At 40.9% G+C, this 21,871-nt stretch overlaps 1 protein-coding gene across 5 annotated transcripts in view; it reads right to left on the bottom strand.

Annotated features, from left to right (window-relative positions):
- The window catches only part of fam13a (family with sequence similarity 13 member A), a 70,563-nt gene that overhangs the window by 34,585 nt on the left and 14,107 nt on the right, over nucleotides 1–21,871 (bottom strand). For all 5 annotated transcript variants that reach the window (XM_038271071.1, XM_038271074.1, XM_038271072.1 and 2 more), the window contains exons 5-7: nucleotides 19,338–19,491; nucleotides 13,958–14,193; nucleotides 6,394–6,435 (exon numbers count right to left, since the gene is read on the bottom strand). In XM_038271071.1, coding sequence (XP_038126999.1) covers nucleotides 6,394–6,435; nucleotides 13,958–14,193; nucleotides 19,338–19,491 — 432 coding nt within the window. The remainder of the gene's footprint in view (nucleotides 1–6,393; nucleotides 6,436–13,957; nucleotides 14,194–19,337; nucleotides 19,492–21,871) is intronic.

Here is a 21,871-nt window from a genome sequence, read left to right as displayed (position 1 = left end):
CTGGAGCTGAGCTACAATATGACAGAAGCGCAACGTCCTTATGCTAGAAGCAGCTATATATTGATGGTGACTAGATGATGAGGAAGATCTATTTAAAACGGGAGGCAGCAGAAGACAAGTGTTAAAGCTCAGACGACATTCATAGCATGTGGACTAAGCTGCTGACAATCTGATCCTTTTTGGCGGCTGAACATTGACAATAAACACGTGTTCCTCTGACTCATCCCCCTGTTTGTATGAAGTCTCTCAGGAAAACATAGTAATGTTTCTCAGGAGGTGGAGTCTGATGGGAATAGAAGGAGTTTTTAAATTTAAAATGAGATGAGAGAAAAACCTAACTAAGTGAAAGTGAAATATAAACATTAACCAAAGTATACTGCAGGTCATGCTGACATTCCTTTTTCAGCCATTCACAGTCCCCTTTAAGGTGATCTAGTCCGAATTGCCAGAACTCACGTGTGCATGCTCCCCTCTTGCTAACATGAGTTCTGTCTAAGTATTCTCACTTCTTCCCATGGTGTAAAAAAACATGCATGTTAGGTCAGGTGGTCTCTCTAAATTGACTTTAGGAGTGTCCCTTATGCTGCCTTGTGACCAGGGACGTCTGACCTCCCCCCTCTAACCACATCTGACCCAAAACAGACAAATGAGCAGAGGCAAATGGACAGAAATCTGTGGAAATGTATTGAACTGCTATTCAATGTAAACATGTTCAATTATAAGATAAAAAAAAACATATTTTTATATTGTAGGATGTCTTACTTCTGTTCTCAAGAGTTTTTATTACATAATCTCCAACAGGTCCAGCAGATAATGAGCTCAACAGTCTGAAGTGATTCAGTTCAAATGGGCTTTTGATCAATTCACAACATTACAGGAAAATTCTGCTTAATCTTTTTCTTGTACAGTTTGGTGCTAATTTCACAGTGTTTAATCAAAGTCAGCTGATCTTTTGTCAGCAGTTGTTTAGCAGAGGTTTATCTCTATGCTCAAATTCACACCCTCTCATCTCAGGTCTCTTTCTAGATTCAGATCAATCAGATTATGCAGTCAGATTGAAGGTTCAAAGTGTCTATCTGAAGAAAACCAGCTGATTGCAACTAATCATTGACTTTAGAGGACTCTCTGCTCCTGGATGCAGGTAGTGATACATCTAATAAGGCCAACTTGATTAACATTAAGCTGTTAACTGCTGATTGATTGATCGATTGATTAACTTTATTAATCTCACAGTGGAGAAATTTACTTGTTACATCGGCTCAATTATTCAAAGAGAAGAAGAAGAAGGTGCCAAATGAAGAAAAGGTGCATGGGGGTATATAGTACGTCCACACACACACACACATATGGACTATATATATATATATATATATATATTTATGTATGACACCTGAAGTCTCTCTTTTTCTACTAATATACAGGGTTATTGCACAGAGATTTAAATTGGTATTTATATAGATGGGTTTGTATACAGCAATCCCTCATCCTGAGCAACAACTTACTGTCTGGGGAATAAAATCAACTCTACTAAGCATTCATAACTTCTATACGTGGGTCAGTATCACGCTTTAAGTGAATAGTGGAACAGCTTTGGACTAAAAATGTAAAGCGTAGAACTTTTGACTCAACCAGGTGTCCATCAGAGAGACAGCATGAGGGACAAACCGAGGGACAAACCGTCTATGTGGCGGCTGACAGCAAGAAGCCTCCCAGATCTCCAGATGCATTTGAGATATCAAAAAAGTACTCCAGAGTGTTGTTCAGCATGGGGGTGAGTAGAAAATGAAGGCTAATCATGTTTTGGGTGTACTATTCCTTTAAGGCATTCGATAAATTGATTGACAGTTAGGTGACACTAGAGCTTGACTAATTAGAATTAGACATGCCCCATGTTTCTACCCACGCTGCATTGCAAGGGAGAATATCTGCTATGATGTAGATAAGAATATGTAAGACAGCAGCATGTGGATGGTCAGGGGGCCCAGGATGGGACAGGGGTCTGCCTGCCACCTTACACGATTAGAAATCATGGTAAACCATGCAAGAGCGTGTCTAGCACTAAATAAAAATCTAACCCTTAACTGCTTTAGGTTTGTGCAGCTGCAACACATTTAAACTGGTTTAGTAATTGGGCTTATAGCCCTTTAGCAGCTTTAGGTGTCGTGCACGACTCGCCCATGACTCTCTTGCAGGCTGCAGACATACTTGTAGGATGGTGGACAGGGGTCGATGATGGAGGCCAGGTGCATAATGTCATATTTTTTCATTTTTGGTGGCACTGGCGATTTATGTGGGGAAAAGAAAACTGGAAAATTCCTCTTATTTAATGTCAGACAAAGGAAACGCAACATAGGAAGGTTTGCTTTTGAGGATCACAACACGTTTTGTTACTATTCAGTGTTTTTCTACATGATGTACCTCCAGGAGGCTTACTGGAAGAGGCAGGTACGCTGACGGGACCACCTCCACCTCCCCCAGATCAAAACAGAGGAATTAGGTTTCAAGTCAGGTGCAGCCAGAAATGGGCCAGAGTTCATTCAGCTTCCAAAGGTTTCCCTCAAACCACAGAACGTACAGAACATGGGCATGTTTTCCTCTGCTGCCGCTTCACTTCACAGCAGTTTGCCTTCTTACACACCATCCCCCGACCCTGGTATGAACTGGTGCGACACAGGCGTGCAGGATCATTACAACAATGCAGGCTGTCACTGGGCTGCTGTGAATTACCAAAGCGGAAATCCTGCTTACCCACTACCTGTGTGAGGGGATAAGGAGAAGCTTTGGGGGGCATGCTGGGAAAAGGACTGATCCCTCCAGGAAACAGAGAAAAAAAATAACAAGAAGCTGGTCAACAGGGTCAAGACTCCAGTTTGTCAAACTTCTAAAACGTTGGAAGTTAAATGATTAAATCTTAACCACACCTAAACTCCTCTTTCCCTCTGAGAAAGTCAGATTTATTGGAGTCTTAAAGCTCCTGCTGTTTTTGGAAAAGTTTCCTTTGGTTGATTTTCACTCAGTTTTAGTTTTATACCTGATCAGCACAGAACCATGCAAATAACTAGAAGAACAGAGATGATGTACAAGAGGAACATCAGACCATAGAAGGCATTAGATGCAGCTCTGGGTTCCTGGATCTGAGCCTCTGGAAAAGGCTGAACCCTCATTTAAAAATTAGTGTTGCACCGATACCGGTATCGAACGGGGCCCCGATACTGCCCTAAAATGGTGGTATCGGTATTGGCGAGTACCAACAAATAGGGCACCGATACCATTTTGAGAGCCATAAGTTTCTTCAACTATTGTCACCCACTCCTGGTAGGCAATACAAAGTTCTACTGGATTCACTTTGTATTAGACGTCATTTAGAATGTTTTTAGAGCATAAACAGTAGTGTATAGGATTTCCTGAAAGCGCGCACATGCGCGATCACGACGCTACGGAAGCCGGCAGACCAAACCAGATGAAAGTGCGCATTCAGCGTCTGCTCTGCCAATAATGCAAGCGTAGAAGAAGAAATGTGCTGTTTACCTGTGCAAAGAAAGAAACAACGAAAGAAAAATGTCTGAGGACTTCAGTGTTGAGGAAAAGCATGAGTTCTTTGCCGAGCTGAATGCGCTGGTTTGGTCTGCCGGCTTCCGTAGCATCGTGAACGAGCATGTGCGCGCTTTCAGGAAGTCCTATACACTACTGTTTATGCTCTAAAAACATTCTAAATGACTTCGTTTCGAGTAAATTATGGACGCTACCCACTCAGGACACTTGGAATACATTGGACGAGCAGTATGGAGGAATATTGACACGTTTTTTGTGGACTTTTATGGACCTTTCTGCCTCGGGCGCCATAGACCTCCATTATTTGAATGTCAGCAGACAGCAAGAAGCCTCCCAGATCTCCAGATGCATTTGAGATATCAAAAAAGTACTCCAGAGTGTTGTTCAGCATGGGGGTGAGTAGAAAATGAAGGCTAATCATGTTTTGGGTGTACTATTCCTTTAAGGCATTCGATAAATTGATTGACAGTTAGGTGACACTAGAGCTTGACTAATTAGAATTAGACATGCCCCATGTTTCTACCCACGCTGCATTGCAAGGGAGAATATCTGCTATGATGTAGATAAGAATATGTAAGACAGCAGCATGTGGATGGTCAGGGGGCCCAGGATGGGACAGGGGTCTGCCTGCCACCTTACACGATTAGAAATCATGGTAAACCATGCAAGAGCGTGTCTAGCACTAAATAAAAATCTAACCCTTAACTGCTTTAGGTTTGTGCAGCTGCAACACATTTAAACTGGTTTAGTAATTGGGCTTATAGCCCTTTAGCAGCATTAGGTGTCGTGCACGACTCGCCCATGACTCTCTTGCAGGCTGCAGACATACTTGTAGGATGGTGGACAGGGGTCGATGATGGAGGCCAGGTGCATAATGTCATATTTTTTCATTTTTGGTGGCACTGGCGATTTATGTGGGGAAAAGAACAAAATCTTGAGAGGAAGTAAACAGTTTTGGAAGAGATACGAGCTTTTGTCAGCTAACTATTGTGTTTTGTTAAACTGTAAGACTGTTTTGACAAACCTTATTCGAGTTTTGAGAGTTTAATTTCTGTTTGAGAGAAAAAATGTAGACAACGGAAACAATCGTAGTGTTTTAACATCTTATGGTTGCTGCTGAGGCGCTGAAACCAGTTTAGTTCAACATAACTTATCTCAACTTCTGTTAACTTTATGTCAACTTCTGATCTGCAGAAGTTTGTGAAGCCATAAACACATAGAGGTCCTCTGACTCTATAGAGTGAGATCACCTGCAGCTAATATGACATCTATCTGCTGAAAATATACATTTTCCACCTTATGAGCCTGCAGAGGTCCTGGATGATCAGCAGCCGGTGGGCTGTAGGTTTACAGTTAAATTGTGTCTGAGAGATTAGCTATGGCTGAAACTCATTCATGTCTGGGACTTTAACCATCAGGTTGTCTTATTCTTGCAGATTTGAAAAAGGTGACAAAGCAGGTCTTTGTGTAGTAAAAGCTTAAAGATTGCTCAACCTCCGACCTTCTAACTAACTGGATTACGCTGCAAACAAAAGTAAGAGAAAATCAACATTTTGTTTTCAAAGTTACTCGCCTTTATGTCATTAAAACCTGCCAGCTTAAAGCAGTTAAATCCCCTGCATTGTTTACCCAAACACATCCGCTCAGGTAATCCAACGTTGCACCACAGTCAGGTTTGAGCCACATCGTTCATACGCTAACAGGAACAAATATGTTGACGTATGAGCTGCTCCGACAGGGTCAGAGGTTAAGCCTCTATGGCGATGTGTGGGGGGAAGAAAGGAAAAAGTGAAAGCAGGAGCCCAGAGCTGATGAATGTGAGCGTGAGGAGTCAACAACAGCTAATCTCAACCTATTGCATCTCTTTATTGGAGATATTTCCAGAATTTGATGTTTGAACAGCAAACTGAGACATTGGCTTCTGTTTTAGCTACTAGAATCAGGTGATCTTTGGTCTTATCCTCTTTTCTGGAAAGTCATGCACCCATATAACTCAGTTTTCCTCTAGCCCATGAATGCATCATGGGGATGGGCCCGTTTCTGTGTGCTTTGGCCATGAAAATATAGAATCAGGCATTTGATGTGTTAAACGGTGAGTTCAGCAGCACCTTCCATACTAAAGAGCAGCCCCTTTTTAGGCTACCGTAATCTAGTTGTCATATATCAATAATCATTTTTGTGCTGAAACCCCATCTCCAGTTTTCTGGCAGAGCTCGTCAGTTTTTGTTTCCTATATCTCCAAGTGTAAAGAAAAGTTCTTGATGCCATGTCCTAAAAGAAGAATCAGGCCCATAGAATCACTGACCCTCCACTGTGCCCGCAGTAACAGGTAGGACAGGAGAGGCTCCGCCCATCTGCCACCTCCAAACAGCCGGGTAGCGTGTAGGTGGAACATATAGTGGTTGTTTTGGACTTTTTGTGCTTTTTTTTATTCCAGGTTCTGGTCCATCTTTTATTGACGCAGTCCCCGAGGTTTGATCATTGGTTTAGTGAATGTGAGTTGTTTTTTTTTTTTTGTCCAGAAACCTGCTGAAGTCACAGATGTTTTTCCACATCTGTCAGTGCTGCTTTATGTTTTTTTTATTTTTTTTATTTAACCAAACTAAACAAATGCAGTCAAATTCAAAGGTTGCATCTTTCCCAATGGGAGTTAATCTATTGCTGTTTTTATTGTTATCTATAATAAGTTTCTTTGTTTACATTCACATATGAAGGTGTAAAATAACTTAGATTGTTCCAAGCACTGTCCAGATGTTGACGTTTTAAATGATTTAATGAGTAAAATCATAATTAAGGAGTCCTTGTCAGAAACATGCCACCCCCCCAGACAGAAGGCCTTACCTCATGTAAAATGGAGAAGCTGGCCGGTCTTCGTCCTGGGAGCTGAAATTTAAAAATAGACACATTTAATCTAGCGAGCAGGATGTTTCCATACAGAGAAAGGAGCTTTTCTGCAGCATTACAGCCACCTTTGTGGAAGCCATCTCTGGCTACTATAACAACAGAAAGGCTGCTTTCTAATAACACTTCTGTCAAGCTGTGCAAAAATGTATTTCGGTTTTGGGTCAGACCAGCCAGAATTTTCCCTATTTTTTCACCTTCCTGAACGAAAGTTCTTTAGGATTTCTGAAGGTCATATTTCAGTGAGCTCAGTGGCACAGTGGGTTGCACTGCTGGCTTGCAGAAAGAAGGTTCCAGGTTTGATTCCTGGCCAGGGGTCTTTCTGCATGGAGTTTGCATGTTCTCCCTGAGCATGCGTGGGTTCTCTCCGGGTACTCCAGCTTCCTTCCACAGTCAAAAAATATGACTGTTAGGTTAACTGGCTTCTCTAAATTCTCCTTAGGTGTGAGTGTGTCCATGTGAATGGTTGCTTGTCCAGTTTATCTCTGTGTTGCCCTGAGATGAACTAGTACTATCTGAGCTTTGTGCTGTGCTGATTGGTCCTTATGGTGTTGTTTGACCACCAATATTCTCCAGCAAACATCTGAGGCCTTCAGGGAACAGATGAGGGGATAATGCGCACAGGCAGGCTCTGTTTTCTCTGTTTGGATGTCTTATGAAGTCAAACTGTTGCCATAGATTTTACTCATAGAAGCATCAGAGTAAATGTGGCTGATTATAAATCCTTATCATGCATTTTATTTTGATTTCCTTATATTATTTATAACCGTCTTAAACCTTGGAACTTAACACTTATATACAGTTTTCCCCTTTTTCTTACCTGAACAACAAAGTAGGGCAAAAAGAAAACACTATTTTAACACATCTGTTGAAAGCTCTGGAGAAAAGTGAAGGAATGGCTGCAGTTATTGAAAGTTTGTCCCATGTCAAGTCAAATTGGCAGAAATTAGCTGTTTCAAATCTACATGAAGACATTATGCAATAGGGAGGGGAACTCCTTAGTGGTGCTAAATGCTAAAGTTGCTTAAATCTCTCCAAACCCTGGCACTCACACACTGTTGGTTTCATAACCTCCTGCACCTGTTAGCTCAAACAGAGCTACACTAAAGTCAGGGAAGGGAAAACTGTAAAGTTCAATTTTAATCTCTAAGGATGTAATAATCTAAGGAGCAGAAGGATCCCAGACCAACACTCCAGTCTTCTTGGGAATAAATCAAGAGATGTGATCCAACCGGGGACTCTCTGGTGTTTTCTTCTAATCTCTGTTTCCATTCTGTTCAGCTGCATAGATTCTTTTTTACTCTAATTCCATGGATTATAAACACAAATAACTTATGTCGATATAATATTTTTTCAATTCTTCTTTTATTTCAATCTTTTTTTTAAGTCTAGTTTTTGTTTTCAAAGAGACTAATGATGTATCAATGGTATTTTGAGAGAGAGAAAGCGGCCCACAGCGTCATACAGACCAGAGTTTTTGAGAAAGAAGCTGATAAGTCAGTCACTTAATTTGGATGGAGTTAAATTGATCTTAGATAATAAAGTTATTAATACATTTTTGAATTTCCTTAATTCATTTCCACAATATTGCAAAGAAAAAAAATTTGAAATATCCTGTCCTGGAGGGATGATGAGAAACTAGTCCATGCATTAATTTCACTTCAAGGCTGGACTATTGTAATTCTTTACTATTAGGAAGTCCACAAAATGTTATTAAAAGCCTTCAGCTGATCCAAAATACTGGAGCCAGAGTTCTGCTGAAAATGACAAACAGAGATCACATCTCTTCTATCCGAGCTTCTCTTCACTGGCTTCCTGTTAAATCCAGAAAAGAATCTAAAATCTTGTTCTCACATATAAAGCCTTAAATGGCAACGCTCCTTTCTTATGTTCCTAACGGAGCTCATTGCTCTCAATCTGCAGGTTTACTAGTGGATCCTAGATTTCTAAAAGTAGAATGGGAGGCAGATCTTTTAGTTATCAGGCTCCTCTCCTGTGGAACCAACTACCAGTTTTAGTCCGTGAGGCAGACACCCTGTCTGCTTTTAAAACTTTCCTTTTTGATAAAGCTTATAGTTAGAGTGGCTCAGGTTATCCTGAGCTATCTCTATAGTTCTGCTGCTATAGGCTTAGACTGCTGGAGGACATAGGGACCCCTTTTTCATCATTCTGCTTCATTCTCTCTCTATTCTCCCACTCTGCAGAATCTGTTAGTTCAACCAACAACGTTATGCTCTTTGCTTTTTTTTCATAATAATAGATTTATCTGGTCTGTTCCTTTTTGGCTATGACACCATCCTGGAGAGAAATATAAGCTATTCTGCTTTGTTTATAGATGTTGGAGCTCCCCCTGTTTTTCAGTGTAGTCCGGTTTCTATGACTGTGACTGACTGGATGGGCTTTCTTTCATCCTCTGACATGGGAACTGGCTCGGAGCTCATCTGCCTGGCTGAGTGTTTCCTGGACAGGGGGCCGCCTATGGAGCTGGTTGACAGTTGCCTTTTGTATCTCTGCTTCTTTCTGTGTGTCTTCTTCTATCTCTTTGAACCACAGTTAGCCTCGGCAGACGGACGCTTACACTGGGCCTGGTTCTGGTTCTACTTGAACTTTCTTCCTGTTCAAAGGGAGTTTTACTTTCCACCGTCGCCACAAACATGCTTGGTGTGAGTAATTGCTCTTAAGTCAATGAGTCGACCCAATCAGCCCTTTTTCCTTAGATAAAAATGAACCAATTGAACCAATTTTATGGTATGGTTGGGTTGAATAGTTTCTTTAAAGTGCCTTCAGATGACATGTTGTGAATTGACACTATATCAATAAAACAAAATTGAATTGTAATGAACTGAATTGAAAGTGAAAAGTTACGCTGTGATGCTTTGAGGAGGAAGGGAAAATGTTTTCTTACAATCCATCCAAATTTAAGAAACTATATCATGGTGTGAGCTTTACCAAATTGTTTGTTATACTTTATTTTGCAGTTTAATTATTAAAAAACAGGACAACCCAATGCTATTAAAGGTGAACATAAAATAGGAAGAACATTAACGATGGGAACTTATAAGTCAAGGTAAATTAAAGCAAAAACAGACAAATTAGTGAGATGAGGGAAAAGACCAAGGCAGAAAGAAGACAAAAAAAAAACAAAAACAAAAAAAACACCCAAATTGTAATAAGCTTTGGTCTTTAACAAGAAGAACAGAAAATTATGATTCTGGCTTCAAGCAAAGAGAAATAAGTGAGCTAATCCTGACTGACTAAAAACTGGAAAATTCCTCTTATTTAATGTCAGACAAAGGAAACGCAACATAGGAAGGTTTGCTTTTGAGGATCACAACACGTTTTGTTACTATTCAGTGTTTTTCTACATGATGTACCTCCAGGAGGCTTACTGGAAGAGGCAGGTACGCTGACGGGACCACCTCCACCTCCCCCAGATCAAAACAGAGGAATTAGGTTTCAAGTCAGGTGCAGCCAGAAATGGGCCAGAGTTCATTCAGCTTCCAAAGGTTTCCCTCAAACCACAGAACGTACAGAACATGGGCATGTTTTCCTCTGCTGCCGCTTCACTTCACAGCAGTTTGCCTTCTTACACACCATCCCCCGACCCTGGTATGAACTGGTGCGACACAGGCGTGCAGGATCATTACAACAATGCAGGCTGTCACTGGGCTGCTGTGAATTACCAAAGCGGAAATCCTGCTTACCCACTACCTGTGTGAGGGGATAAGGAGAAGCTTTGGGGGGCATGCTGGGAAAAGGACTGATCCCTCCAGGAAACAGAGAAAAAAAATAACAAGAAGCTGGTCAACAGGGTCAAGACTCCAGTTTGTCAAACTTCTAAAACGTTGGAAGTTAAATGATTAAATCTTAACCACACCTAAACTCCTCTTTCCCTCTGAGAAAGTCAGATTTATTGGAGTCTTAAAGCTCCTGCTGTTTTTGGAAAAGTTTCCTTTGGTTGATTTTCACTCAGTTTTAGTTTTATACCTGATCAGCACAGAACCATGCAAATAACTAGAAGAACAGAGATGATGTACAAGAGGAACATCAGACCATAGAAGGCATTAGATGCAGCTCTGGGTTCCTGGATCTGAGCCTCTGGAAAAGGCTGAACCCTCATTTAAAAATTAGTGTTGCACCGATACCGATACCGGTATCGAACGGGGCCCCGATACTGCCCTAAAATGGTGGTATCGGTATTGGCGAGTACCAACAAATAGGGCACCGATACCATTTTGAGAGCCATAAGTTTCTTCAACTATTGTCACCCACTCCTGGTAGGCAATACAAAGTTCTACTGGATTCACTTTGTATTAGATTTTTTCCTGCTTCACAAAGGTAGGCAGCAGCTTGACAAAGCCATGATGGCAATTATTTTATATTATTATGGTATCGGTATCGGCCGATACTGCACAGCCAGGTATCGGGTATCGTATCGGGGCCAAAAAATGGCATCGGTGCAACACTATTAAAGATACACTCCAACCTCAACGTCAAAGTTTACTTCAATCTCAGATATTTTGACGATAACAGAAGAGATCTAAAGTTAAAAACAATCAGATTCAATAACTTAGGGTTTCATTCTTTCAAACACATTAAATAATCTGAAGACCAACATCCTTCTTGGACCCTTAATAATTTGAGCATTGGAAAATGGTGCGTGTTGGTTTTCTCCAGTCTGCAGCCTGTTTCTTTAAACCCTGTTTGCCGTGTCGTCTGACGCAGAGACTTTCTGACATAAGCAGGGAACTTGCATCACGCCGTAGCACTTCTAAAGGTCTTCTCAGAAATCTACAGCTTACAGCCGAGCAACTCCGCACAAAAGCATCTACTGTGAGAAAGTATGTGAGCCCTTTAGATGGGAACATCGGGCTCCTGCAGCCTGTCTGCTGTAGGAGGATGAACAGAACCAGAACTCCAACCTTCATTCATTTAATAAAGGGGAGAAAAGGTGTTCAGTTCCATTCCAAGGTTCACCTGCACACAGCAGGTGGATTATAGTTGTCCATTTTGTCGCCCTAACCCTTTTTAAAAATATATGAGGAATAAAAACCTTGTCGATTCAAATGTGCTTTGAACATAAACTAAAATCCCAAACCTGCCTGGACTGAAGTGAAAGAAACAAAATAATGGGCAAAGCTGCTCTTACCGACGCATCTGACACTCAGCTATGAAAAATGAGAGCAAGCTGTTATGTAGCATGAGAGAAAAGATTTCCACTCCTGGAAAATCACCAGGAAAGATTGAAAATCAAAGCTTTCTGAAGCAGATTTTTAGTTCTAATTAGACTTAAACCAAAATGTGTGATTTCAGCTCCCAGGAATGACAATCCAGCTCTGATTTTGATGCACTCTGCCATGAATTACTGTTAGGGTTTGCTGATGCATATCTCTAAGACCCCCATCATCCTGGTCGGGGATCAGTGACACGATATGAGCGGGCAGCCAAAGTTTTATCCTGTGAGGGAATCCGCTTGAAGATTTACAGGCCTATCAACAACCTGTAAGCATCAAATGAATGTGTGAGTAAAGGGAACCATGGGATCACACTTCCAGGAAAGGACCCCCACCACACCCCCATTTCTCTGGGTAACATCTCTGAATATTACATGATTTAGAGACATTATGGGGACAGATAACATAAAGACAAGCTTAAAAAGCAAATATAGATAAACTACTGTAATGTTTTCATGAATCTGAACTGAAAATTAAAATGTTTTTAGTAATTTTCACTGAAAAAAAATGTACTACAATCTTTCCTTCATTTGCTCTTATTTATTTAAATTATTAAAATGTCTCCATATTGTTAAAATTGATACATATCTCTAAATCAAATTTAAAGATTTGATTTTTGCAGCATTGAGATTTTATGGGTAGCACCATGAGCAGCCTTATTTCCTAATAGACGTGTTTACATCCCTTAATTTATTATTTTTAATATGATTAAGATTCAATGAAAGGCTTCAGCTGAACTGAAATGCAGCAGGAAGAGAAGTCTCTTTATAAAAATGGCAGAAAATCAGCAGAAAACTTCTTTTGCCTTTTGAATTTTTTTTACCTTCATTCCAGGCTGAACCAATACACACAAAAAAAATCTAGATTATAATAATCTAGAGTAATTTTTCCTTAAAATAAGTGAATTTTTTCTTGAATTGACGAGGTAAAAGAGACATTTTGTCAATGGAACAAGACAATTTACATTCAAAAACAAGAAAACACAACTGCATTGTCTTATTTCAAGTGCATTTTTATCTAATTATCTTATTTTAAGAGTAAAAATACTCATTTCATTTGCAAACTATCTCATTTACCTACTTAAATTAATGGTAAATACACTTAATTCAAGACATTTTGTATTTCTTTCTAGATCATTTTTCCAGTGTACTGCAGTCATTCCTACAATCTGTATTAGTTTAGTTAACAGGGCAGGAAATTACACAACCTTCAAGAAGGATTAGGTTTTAGATCTGCATCTCCAGGCAGTGAAGGTCAGCATGTCTGTAGACCACCCCACCCACCCCATGGAGACCTGAATGAAAGCTGCTCTGCTGTCAGACAGACATTAGCCTGTTTACACAGTTGGGAATGGCCTTTAGAAACAAGTATATGGCTTATATACGTCTATATGCAAATGTATGTCTAAGTCTAACTGAAATAATTTCTCTAATTCCTTTTTCAATCTCTGAACTCTGAAAGGTTCTTCTACATCATTCAGACCTGCATAGAACCCCGCAGTCCCAACAGAACCGATTCTAATATTCTGTCAACTGAAGCAACCGTCTTCATCCCTGTGAAGAATGTTAGAGCAGCGCAGGCCCACGGTGAGCTGACGCAGCACTGGGAGCCCAACAACAGGCACAGCTGCAGCGCTGCTATTCCAGGACTGAGGGAACTGGAAACCAGTCGGCTCTGGTTTCAGCTTCCTATAAAAGGCTGAATGCCGCTGATGCTGGTTCAGGATACTGGTCCATACACTCAGACACTTGAGACTCTTCACCCTTAACCCCAGCTGACGTGGTGGGAAAAACCACTTTTTCATAACCCTCCTCCCTGATGAAACTAATGCAGAAATGATGCAACCTGTTGATCACATTTTCACAGAAGCTGTGTTTCACACTCTGATGTTCAGGACAATGTGTTGAAAGTTTAGTCAGGTTTGTTCCCAGCAGCAGGTGACTTTCTGCTGAGAAAGAGGCCGCTGTGAAAATATAGATGTTTTCTGCACAAGTTGGGAACAGAGAACCAGGATTCGCAGGAGCAAAATCCTGCTAAATTCACACCTTCTTTGACCTGATATCATCCCTCACACCACCACTGGGAAGAAGCTGGGCCAAATCTGAGATAAATCTGCATCTGTTTATGTCTCGGCGTGATTAGATTAGATAGTTTGAGAGTATATGCATAATAACAATTATTTGTGTCTCTTTCCCAGTAAATTAGGGTATGCATGCAATCTGAAGTTGAAAATAATCCCTGATATATTCAGTTTAATGGGAATCACTGACCTGCTGAGGCCCTCTGTGCTCCCAGAGAGGCTGAAATCGACATGCGGGGAAGCGGTTCTGGAAGTGTCAGGGTCTGGCAGGGGGGACGTGTCTGTCACCTCCGGGCTTGAACTCCTCAGCTCTGAGGTCAGCGGTAAAACTATTGGTATGGAGAAGAACCTTGTGCTGGGCGACCCTTGAAGCTGTCTGGGCTGACAAACCACTTGAGGCATGCCGTCGTTCCTCCCCTTTCTAACCTGTTCGACAGACAGAGCAAAGTTAGATTTTTGATATTTCCCTGAAAAACAGACTAAAACGCTGCAGAGATGCACATGAGACAGATGAGAAAGGAAACTAGAAAAGCAAGAAAGAAAAACATTGAATGACACAGTTTAGTCGGTTTCTGGCTTACCGTTCTGACCCTGAGGGGGTATAAACTGCGTGAATTTCCAACCTTGGTGTAGGAAAAGAACCTCAGTCTGATCACTGCAACATTTTGAAAGTTTTCTTTCTGCATTTTTGGAATCAGGGCCAATAGTGACTTTAAACACAGCCCCTCTAGGACACGTTAACAAGCTTTCAGTCTCGTTATCCTGTCTGTAGAGAACTAATATTGCCGCGCATTAAATCCAACCAGTGGTTCCACAGGATGAAATGGGTTTGACACCAGCAGCCTAACCATCGATAATGGTCTCTCCAGCTTCCAGGGCTAAAAGGCTTGTCTATAGATAAACAGCTCACTGCTGAATTAAAAGGCTGACGTTTGTGTTCCTCAAACCAATTATCAGTAAAACAAAAAACCTTTCCATTTAGGCTCTGATTTAATGGCTTGTTTGAACAAGAAAATCTATGTACACAGTGTTTATTCAGACACTTAGCCACCTAATGGGGGGCATAATTAGTTGCACAAACTTCTTTAGCTGAACCGCATATGGATTTTGCCCCTTGGAGCTTTTGATTGATTTGAGTCCATTTGCCATTAAGAGAAAACCAAACATAAAAAAAGATGAATGAGTTCAACGTCAGCTGTGTTCAGGAGGGGGTTTAGTCCGTGGAGAAATCACAGACGTCATAGAGGGAAACCAGACCATGGAAGGCAGCAGGCATCAGGAACTGCTGCGGTTCTGTTACTTAGATTTGACTCTGGATTCTCATTTTGCTTGATGATGCAGATGTCAACATGCAAATCAATTATAGAAACTGCTTCCACGTTCAGTTAAAAAGCAACTTTTTACTAAGTTAGAAATTTTAGCTTAAAACCAGACTCAGTTTTTTCTGGGCAGCACTGAATCATTGTTGCTCCCAGTTCCAGTTTCTGACTTTTAACTTAGTCACAGTAACAACATGCAGGAGGTCAAAAGGCCAGATGGCAGAGAAATCTGACACCCAGAGATGAAAATGTGACCTGGTTTCTAAATCAGGATGTTTTAAGGTGTGTGAGGAAGAGTTCAAAACTCTGAGGCTTCTCCCATTCATAAGCCATGTATGCATATAAATAGAGTGACGCCCAGAGCCAACATCGACAGATTCCCAAACAGCAACACTGTTTGAGACACACATACATGAGATTGTATACGTATATATAGTTCATCATAATATTTACTTTGTTAAATCCAATGAAGCTGGAGGTAACTATGACACAGAAACAGGAAAGACAACCATCCAAAAACGAAGGGCAAAATAAGCTCATTATAAATGATTCTTTAGAAACGATTAACTGCAATAATAAAGGAAATTTATAGAGCTGCCCACTCATCTGGTCTACCAAGGAAATCCTTCCATCTCTGCGGGTTTGAAAGTCCATCCATTAATTAGTTCCTTCTTGCAGAGTCACAGGAGCTGTAGGGCCTTTCTCTAGTGGTTAAGGATTGGACCAAGCAATACCCTTGACAGGTTGCATGTCAAACACAGAAAAAAGGACAACAGGCACACACACTCAGTGCTACAAAAGCACACAACCTGAAATGCTTGCTTTTGAACAGTGGTAGGTCCCTGGAGTACCCTGAGAGAATGCACACACTCACCGGGAAAAGAAGCCAACACCATGCTGAGCAGTCTCTGACCAGGATTCAAACTCTAGACCTCTCTGCTGCAAGACAGCATTGCAGCAGGAGTAAAAATTTAGAAAAAAAGCGCCTGATTGTCAGACCAGAGTAGTTTATAACATTCAACAGAGGCCAAACAGAACCAGAACCTGAGCCGGCATTAGAAGCTTGGAATGATCCAGAAGTCTCCAGTTGACTCCCCAGTTGAGATGATCATTGAGGATCATGATGGACACCTTTGTCATGTGGAACAAGAAAAACAATGCACAGCTAAAGATGACAAAGACTAAACAACTGATGGTAAACTTGAGTAGACCCAAAGGCCCTGTGACCCCTGCTAATACTCAGGGTTGATACTCAGAGTTGATATGTAGTGTATTTGGGTGAACTGCTCCAACAAAGTGAGATGGGTATAAAAAAAGCCCTTTTTCTGAGACTGCTGATGCTCTTTAACATCTGCCGCAGATTTGAGTCCATGATGGCAAGCACCATTGTGCTTCTTCTGTCACAGGAGCCTGAGGGTCAAGGACACCAACAGGCTCAACAATATCATCCGGGGTGTAAGCCATGTTGTTGGGGATGAGTAAGACTATCTGTTCAAGGCTTTGTGCCAAAGGACACTGTCTACAGTGAGGACAGTGTTGGACAGACCTTCATAATGTCACCATGATCTGCTGAGCAGAACAGGAATCGGTCAACAATAGATTCAGACTGACTCGGTACAAACAAAGGAATTCAGTCCAAAAATTCAACCTATGACAGAAGCTTCTGGCTTAGAAACGTTGCTGAAAGCTTTTTAAGTTCCTGCCTGCTGAAGGAATCTCATTCTTCAGCAGATGTATTCTCCTTTTCTGACATAATCAACCTATTAGGACCCACATCTATGACGGAGGGAACCACAGAAACAACATCTTAGACTCCAAAAGGAAAGAGATGCTGACATGGTTTTACAGCCAGTCCAGCACTCAATTTCTTATTCATAATGTTTGTGACAGATCACAGCTAGTATTTGTAAGGCCATCTACAGTCTGTTTTTCTCTCTCTGCTCATAATCGTGCTGTTGTTTCCTGAGAAGACGACTTTATCAAATCACATCATGTGACCAAAGCCACGAGCTCCGAAAGCCGTCTGACAGACGACCTCAGGGTTAATCAGCATCCAGGGACCAAGCCAAGACAGATAGAGAGGAAGAAGAACGCATTCAGAGGAAAAACAGCAGATAAATATGACGCTAATGTGACAAAGATTCTGGATTTCATGGAGATTTCATGTCTTTTTGGTTGGAAAAAAGCATTTAAATCTTCATGTTGCAAATATAAATAGGATGAGAGAGGAAAATACAGATCAGCTGACTATGATAAGATCTTTAAGCTCACAGAAACAAACACTGAACTTGACTCCTAAGAAATAAGCTTTTTCCAAAACATGCCGCAGACATGTTAATCACGTCACATGGATCACATGGTCGGGGTTATTCAGGACCAACCGAAGCTCTTTAAGGTATGAACAGGCAGCCTGCAACATCATTAGAGTCAAATGAAAAGGCTACACGCCCATGTTTAAATGGGACGTGTTTGTGGTTGGAAAAGAATATCAGTAAAAAGATTTTACACATTTACTCTGACCTATAGTTTGGAAATGTTTACTGAAAAACAGCAACAACTGTGTTGGAATTGGAAGAAAAAACTGCAATAACCTGACTGCATCAGTGTAACATCCTAAATATAAAAAAGTTGAGGTGCCTTTATTAGCTATTGTACAGCAAACATCACTTATTGCACATCTGATTAAGTAAATGTAGTTCCTCTGGTAAGATTTTCCCTAAAGCTCCTTTAATTAAAGCTATACATTTAAGATAATCTAGGAAGGATAAAAATATTCTCATTGCACAAAGGTATGAGTCAGGAGGAGAAGGTTAAACTATTTAGAATAAAGAGGCCCAGTGAAGAGCAGTACGCCAGTAATAAGAGACTATAATAGATAAAAACAATCAAAAAATTTTCAGTGAGGCTCTGAACAGCCCAGAAGGAGCTGCTGCCGCTGGTTGAATTCTGGATGCTGCAGCTCTCTTGATACCTCCACGTGTTTGGACTGGGGAACAGGGTGGTGTACAGTACCTTCAGCATCTTCCTACAACCGTTCACTTCTCACTAGATGAAACCAAAACAGTGATAAAGAGGCGGCTATAAACTCAAACAGGGGCTAGGAGAGATGACAACTCAATCTTATTACCTTAACAGACAGAATTATTTTTCTGACCAAAGATTATCACCTTTCTACTAACATCTACCAAGTTCACAGTAAAAAGAGCATTTTGGATGAGATTGAAAGCCCCTACAAGTATTCTGGTTGGCCTCTGTTCAAGGATTTAGAAGGGACCATGTAGATGTGCCAAACCATCTGAGCCTTGGTCTGGAATAATCCTGAAACAGAAGTTGGACCACAACTCCTAAAGTGATGTCTGGCACCAGAACAACCTAAAGAATCACCAAAGGAACGTGTTAGAGCCTGAGGAGGGGGGCAGCAGCTGACCAGTTTATGAGCTGAAGGTAGGACCACCAAACACCCAAAATAAACCCACATTGTTCCCCAAAAACCTCTAGAGGGCATTTCCCATTTCATCATTTGTCAACAATATTTGCTATGTCTTCTAATTTGATTCTAAAAGCTTGTCTTCTTGTTTACAACAGCTGAAATCAGGGCTTGTGTCGCTAGCCCTAGCAGGTGCTCCCACTGTAGTTATTTATAAAAAAAAAATATAAACAGAATAAACGGCTAATGCACATTTTCCATAATCAATAATAGACTTCAATACTAGAGGATGGATGGATGGATGGATGGATGGATGGATGGATGGATGGATGGATGGATGGATGGATGGATGGATGGATGGATGGATGGATGGATGGAATGATGGATAGATGACCGATGGAAGGATGGATGATGGAATTGGTGGATGGATGGATGGATGGATGGATGGATGGATGGATGGATGGATGGATGGATGGATGGATGGGTGATTAGCATTAACATCTCTTCCTAAACTGTAATCTGGATCCTCTGGTCAGATCTAATCAGTTGTTTCAGCTGCTTATGAAAAAAGCTGCTGAACTAAACTTCAACCAACAGAAATGGAACATGGAGCTGTGGAGATGGTTCTGATGGAGGATCGGTACCAACAGCAGTTCTAGTCTGTTGCTGTCATCCATGACTCGTCAATTTTTTTCCATTTGAGTGGAGGAAAACTGATCCTGCTCTAACTCTAACATCTCTCTCTAATGTGATCCCCAGCTGCTATCCCAGCTGCTCCATAAGCTCCTGGTGAGTAATCCAACTCATAGAAACATCTGCTGCACCTGGAGTAGTCTGGGAGTAGGAAGCTCCTCTGTCAGGTCTGGATCGTCTGGATTGCTCTTGGCATCAAAGATTCGGCTGTAGTTCTGGATGAGTTGGACCATAATTTTATTGCAAATATTTTGATCCTTCACCGCCTCCAGGCTGGGAGCAACTCTGCGAAATAAAAACATGAGAGTAGCTTTAATTTGTGCATGCATAATGTTGTGTTTCCCTGAATAAATGCTGCTCAGTCGATAGGCTGCCGATAGGCAGTGAAAGGATCTCAGTCTGTGTTTGATCAGAGCTGCCAAACTGATAACAGCTGGTGTGATCGAGGCTTGGCTGCAGGCCTGACTGTAAGTCTAATTATAAAACCTGTGCATGCACAGAGCCTGTGGAGAGGAGAACAGTGTGTACAGTATGAACCAGTCTGTACATTCAGATCCGATGGTGTTTTATTTCATCATTCCCAGTCTGGACAAACCAGTTTAGAACTGCAGACAGTTCTTATTTCCTCATGCATTACGATAGAACATGAAGCCCTTATCGGAATCTGCTAGAGTGGCGTTAACAATGACGACGCATCAGTTTTAAATGCGTCTTCATTTTTTTCCGGAGGACAGATGATGGGTCAGGCTAGAAATTATCCTAATCATATAAAACCTCATTTGAAAGTAAGGTTTTAGAAACAAATGTCACCTTTGTAATTAAAACCATATTAGTTGGACCACAGTGATGCAACATCACAGAAACAAGAAGAAACATGCATCGCAGAAGATATTTAATGAGATGTAGATTAAAATACAACAAAAAAGTTGAATAGCCATTTAATTAAAACACTTATTTTTGAATATAAGGAAGATTTATATCAGGATCTAAAAGTTTCTCCAAAGCTGAAAGCCATGGATTAAGGATGTGATTTACAGGTTCTTTAAAGGTCCCTCGTGGCAGAGTAAACTGTTCCAGAGTTTGAGGTTCTGCTGGTTCGGGTTTGGTTTGTCAAACAGAGCTTCTGGTTAGTACAGCTCCATGCTCTTAGCGGAATATGGGAAAAATCAGACTTTCTGTATTTAATATGTTAAAAAATTAAAGCTTCTTCACTGAGGTTCATGAAACCTTTTAATTTTTAAATTTGGGTCAGCAGAAAGTATTCACATCTTCTTTCCACAATGTGCAAAATAGTCCATAGTAAATTCAATGTTTCTCTAGATACAATTAAATGTTTTTATAGATATAAAAAGTCCAAATTTTAACAAAAGGGGGAAATATTCAAGTCCATTGTTCATTATTGAAACACCTCCAGCAGCATTCACTGTCTATAGGAACATGGTTGCATCTGTTTCTGGCAACTTCCTCAAGTTCTCTGCAGATCCTCTAAGGCTTAATGAGGTAAACGGACATTTTTGGGTCTTTCTGGGTTTGCTCATCAGGGTTTAAGGTCTGGAATCTGATTGGGTCTCTCAGAGACATCTAAAGACCCTTCCTGAAGCCACTCTCTAGTAATCTTTTCTGTGTGCTGTGGGTCATGGATCACTGGAAGTCAACTCACTGCCTTGGTGTGGCATTTATTTTATTATTATAGATTATTTTACGCATATCTTATATTTTTTAGGGGTGTCAATACTTTTTAGGGGCAGTGTATTTCCAAAAACAGATAGTCAAACTCAAAGATTTCTGCAGTGTGAATCATTTGGTTGTTACTTCTTTGCAGTTAGCAGGTACCAGCACTGCATTGATTCATTTTACAGCAGCGTCTCCAACCAAACAGGAGGACATAAACTAGTGTCTGTGACCACAAGCAGACCAGGCTGATCGGTGTGGGAAAAGTAAACTAATGCAGCTACATGATGATTCATTTAAAGGATTTTTGGCTTCACTTGAGTGTGTTAAGTTTTACTTACAGGTGTTTAGATTTTGCTGCTTATTTCTTTGGTCAATAGACCCCTTTTATTTAGTTATCCTTATGCGCAACAGCACCATCTGCTGGCTAAAAGTCAGTACAGATGGAGACCTTTATATACTGTAAATGGTAAAATGGAAAATGGCCTGTATAGTTCTTTTTACAAGTCAGAGGACTTGAACGAAGTACCTCACTCACATTCAGTCATTCACCCATTTACACACACACTCACACACTGATGGTGACAAGCTACATTGTAGCCACAGCTGCCTTGGGGCTCACTGACAGAAGCAAGGCGACCACCATCAGTAGGCAATGCCCCAAATCTCTCCAGTGGCTTTAATATGACTAAACATTCAAAACAAAAAGCTAATTAACTCGATATGGTTGCTCTTTGTCGGCTTTGTTTTAATGTTTTACCATTAAACAGGGATTTATTGAGCTTCCCAGCATCTCTGATTAGTGGTTAGTTCTTCTGCCAGATTTCAACGCCCTATGCAATGCAGTAGATACTCTAACGACAGACCTTTCCTGTGCTATCAGTCTTTGGTTAATTACTCTGTGGATCTGCTGTTTTAACAGCTGTCCCGTAATCTCTCCTTCAGTTTTCTACACGTGTTTATGGATGTTGTAATGTTGTGTAGTTTGTTTGAT

This window comes from Cyprinodon tularosa, unplaced genomic scaffold, assembly GCF_016077235.1.
Source record: "Cyprinodon tularosa strain WSP-4 unplaced genomic scaffold, ASM1607723v1 ctg79, whole genome shotgun sequence".
Taxonomy (NCBI): Eukaryota; Metazoa; Chordata; class Actinopteri; order Cyprinodontiformes; family Cyprinodontidae; genus Cyprinodon; species Cyprinodon tularosa.
The sequence above is the reverse complement of the archived record's forward strand: the minus strand, read 5'-3'. Positions and strand labels throughout refer to the sequence as shown.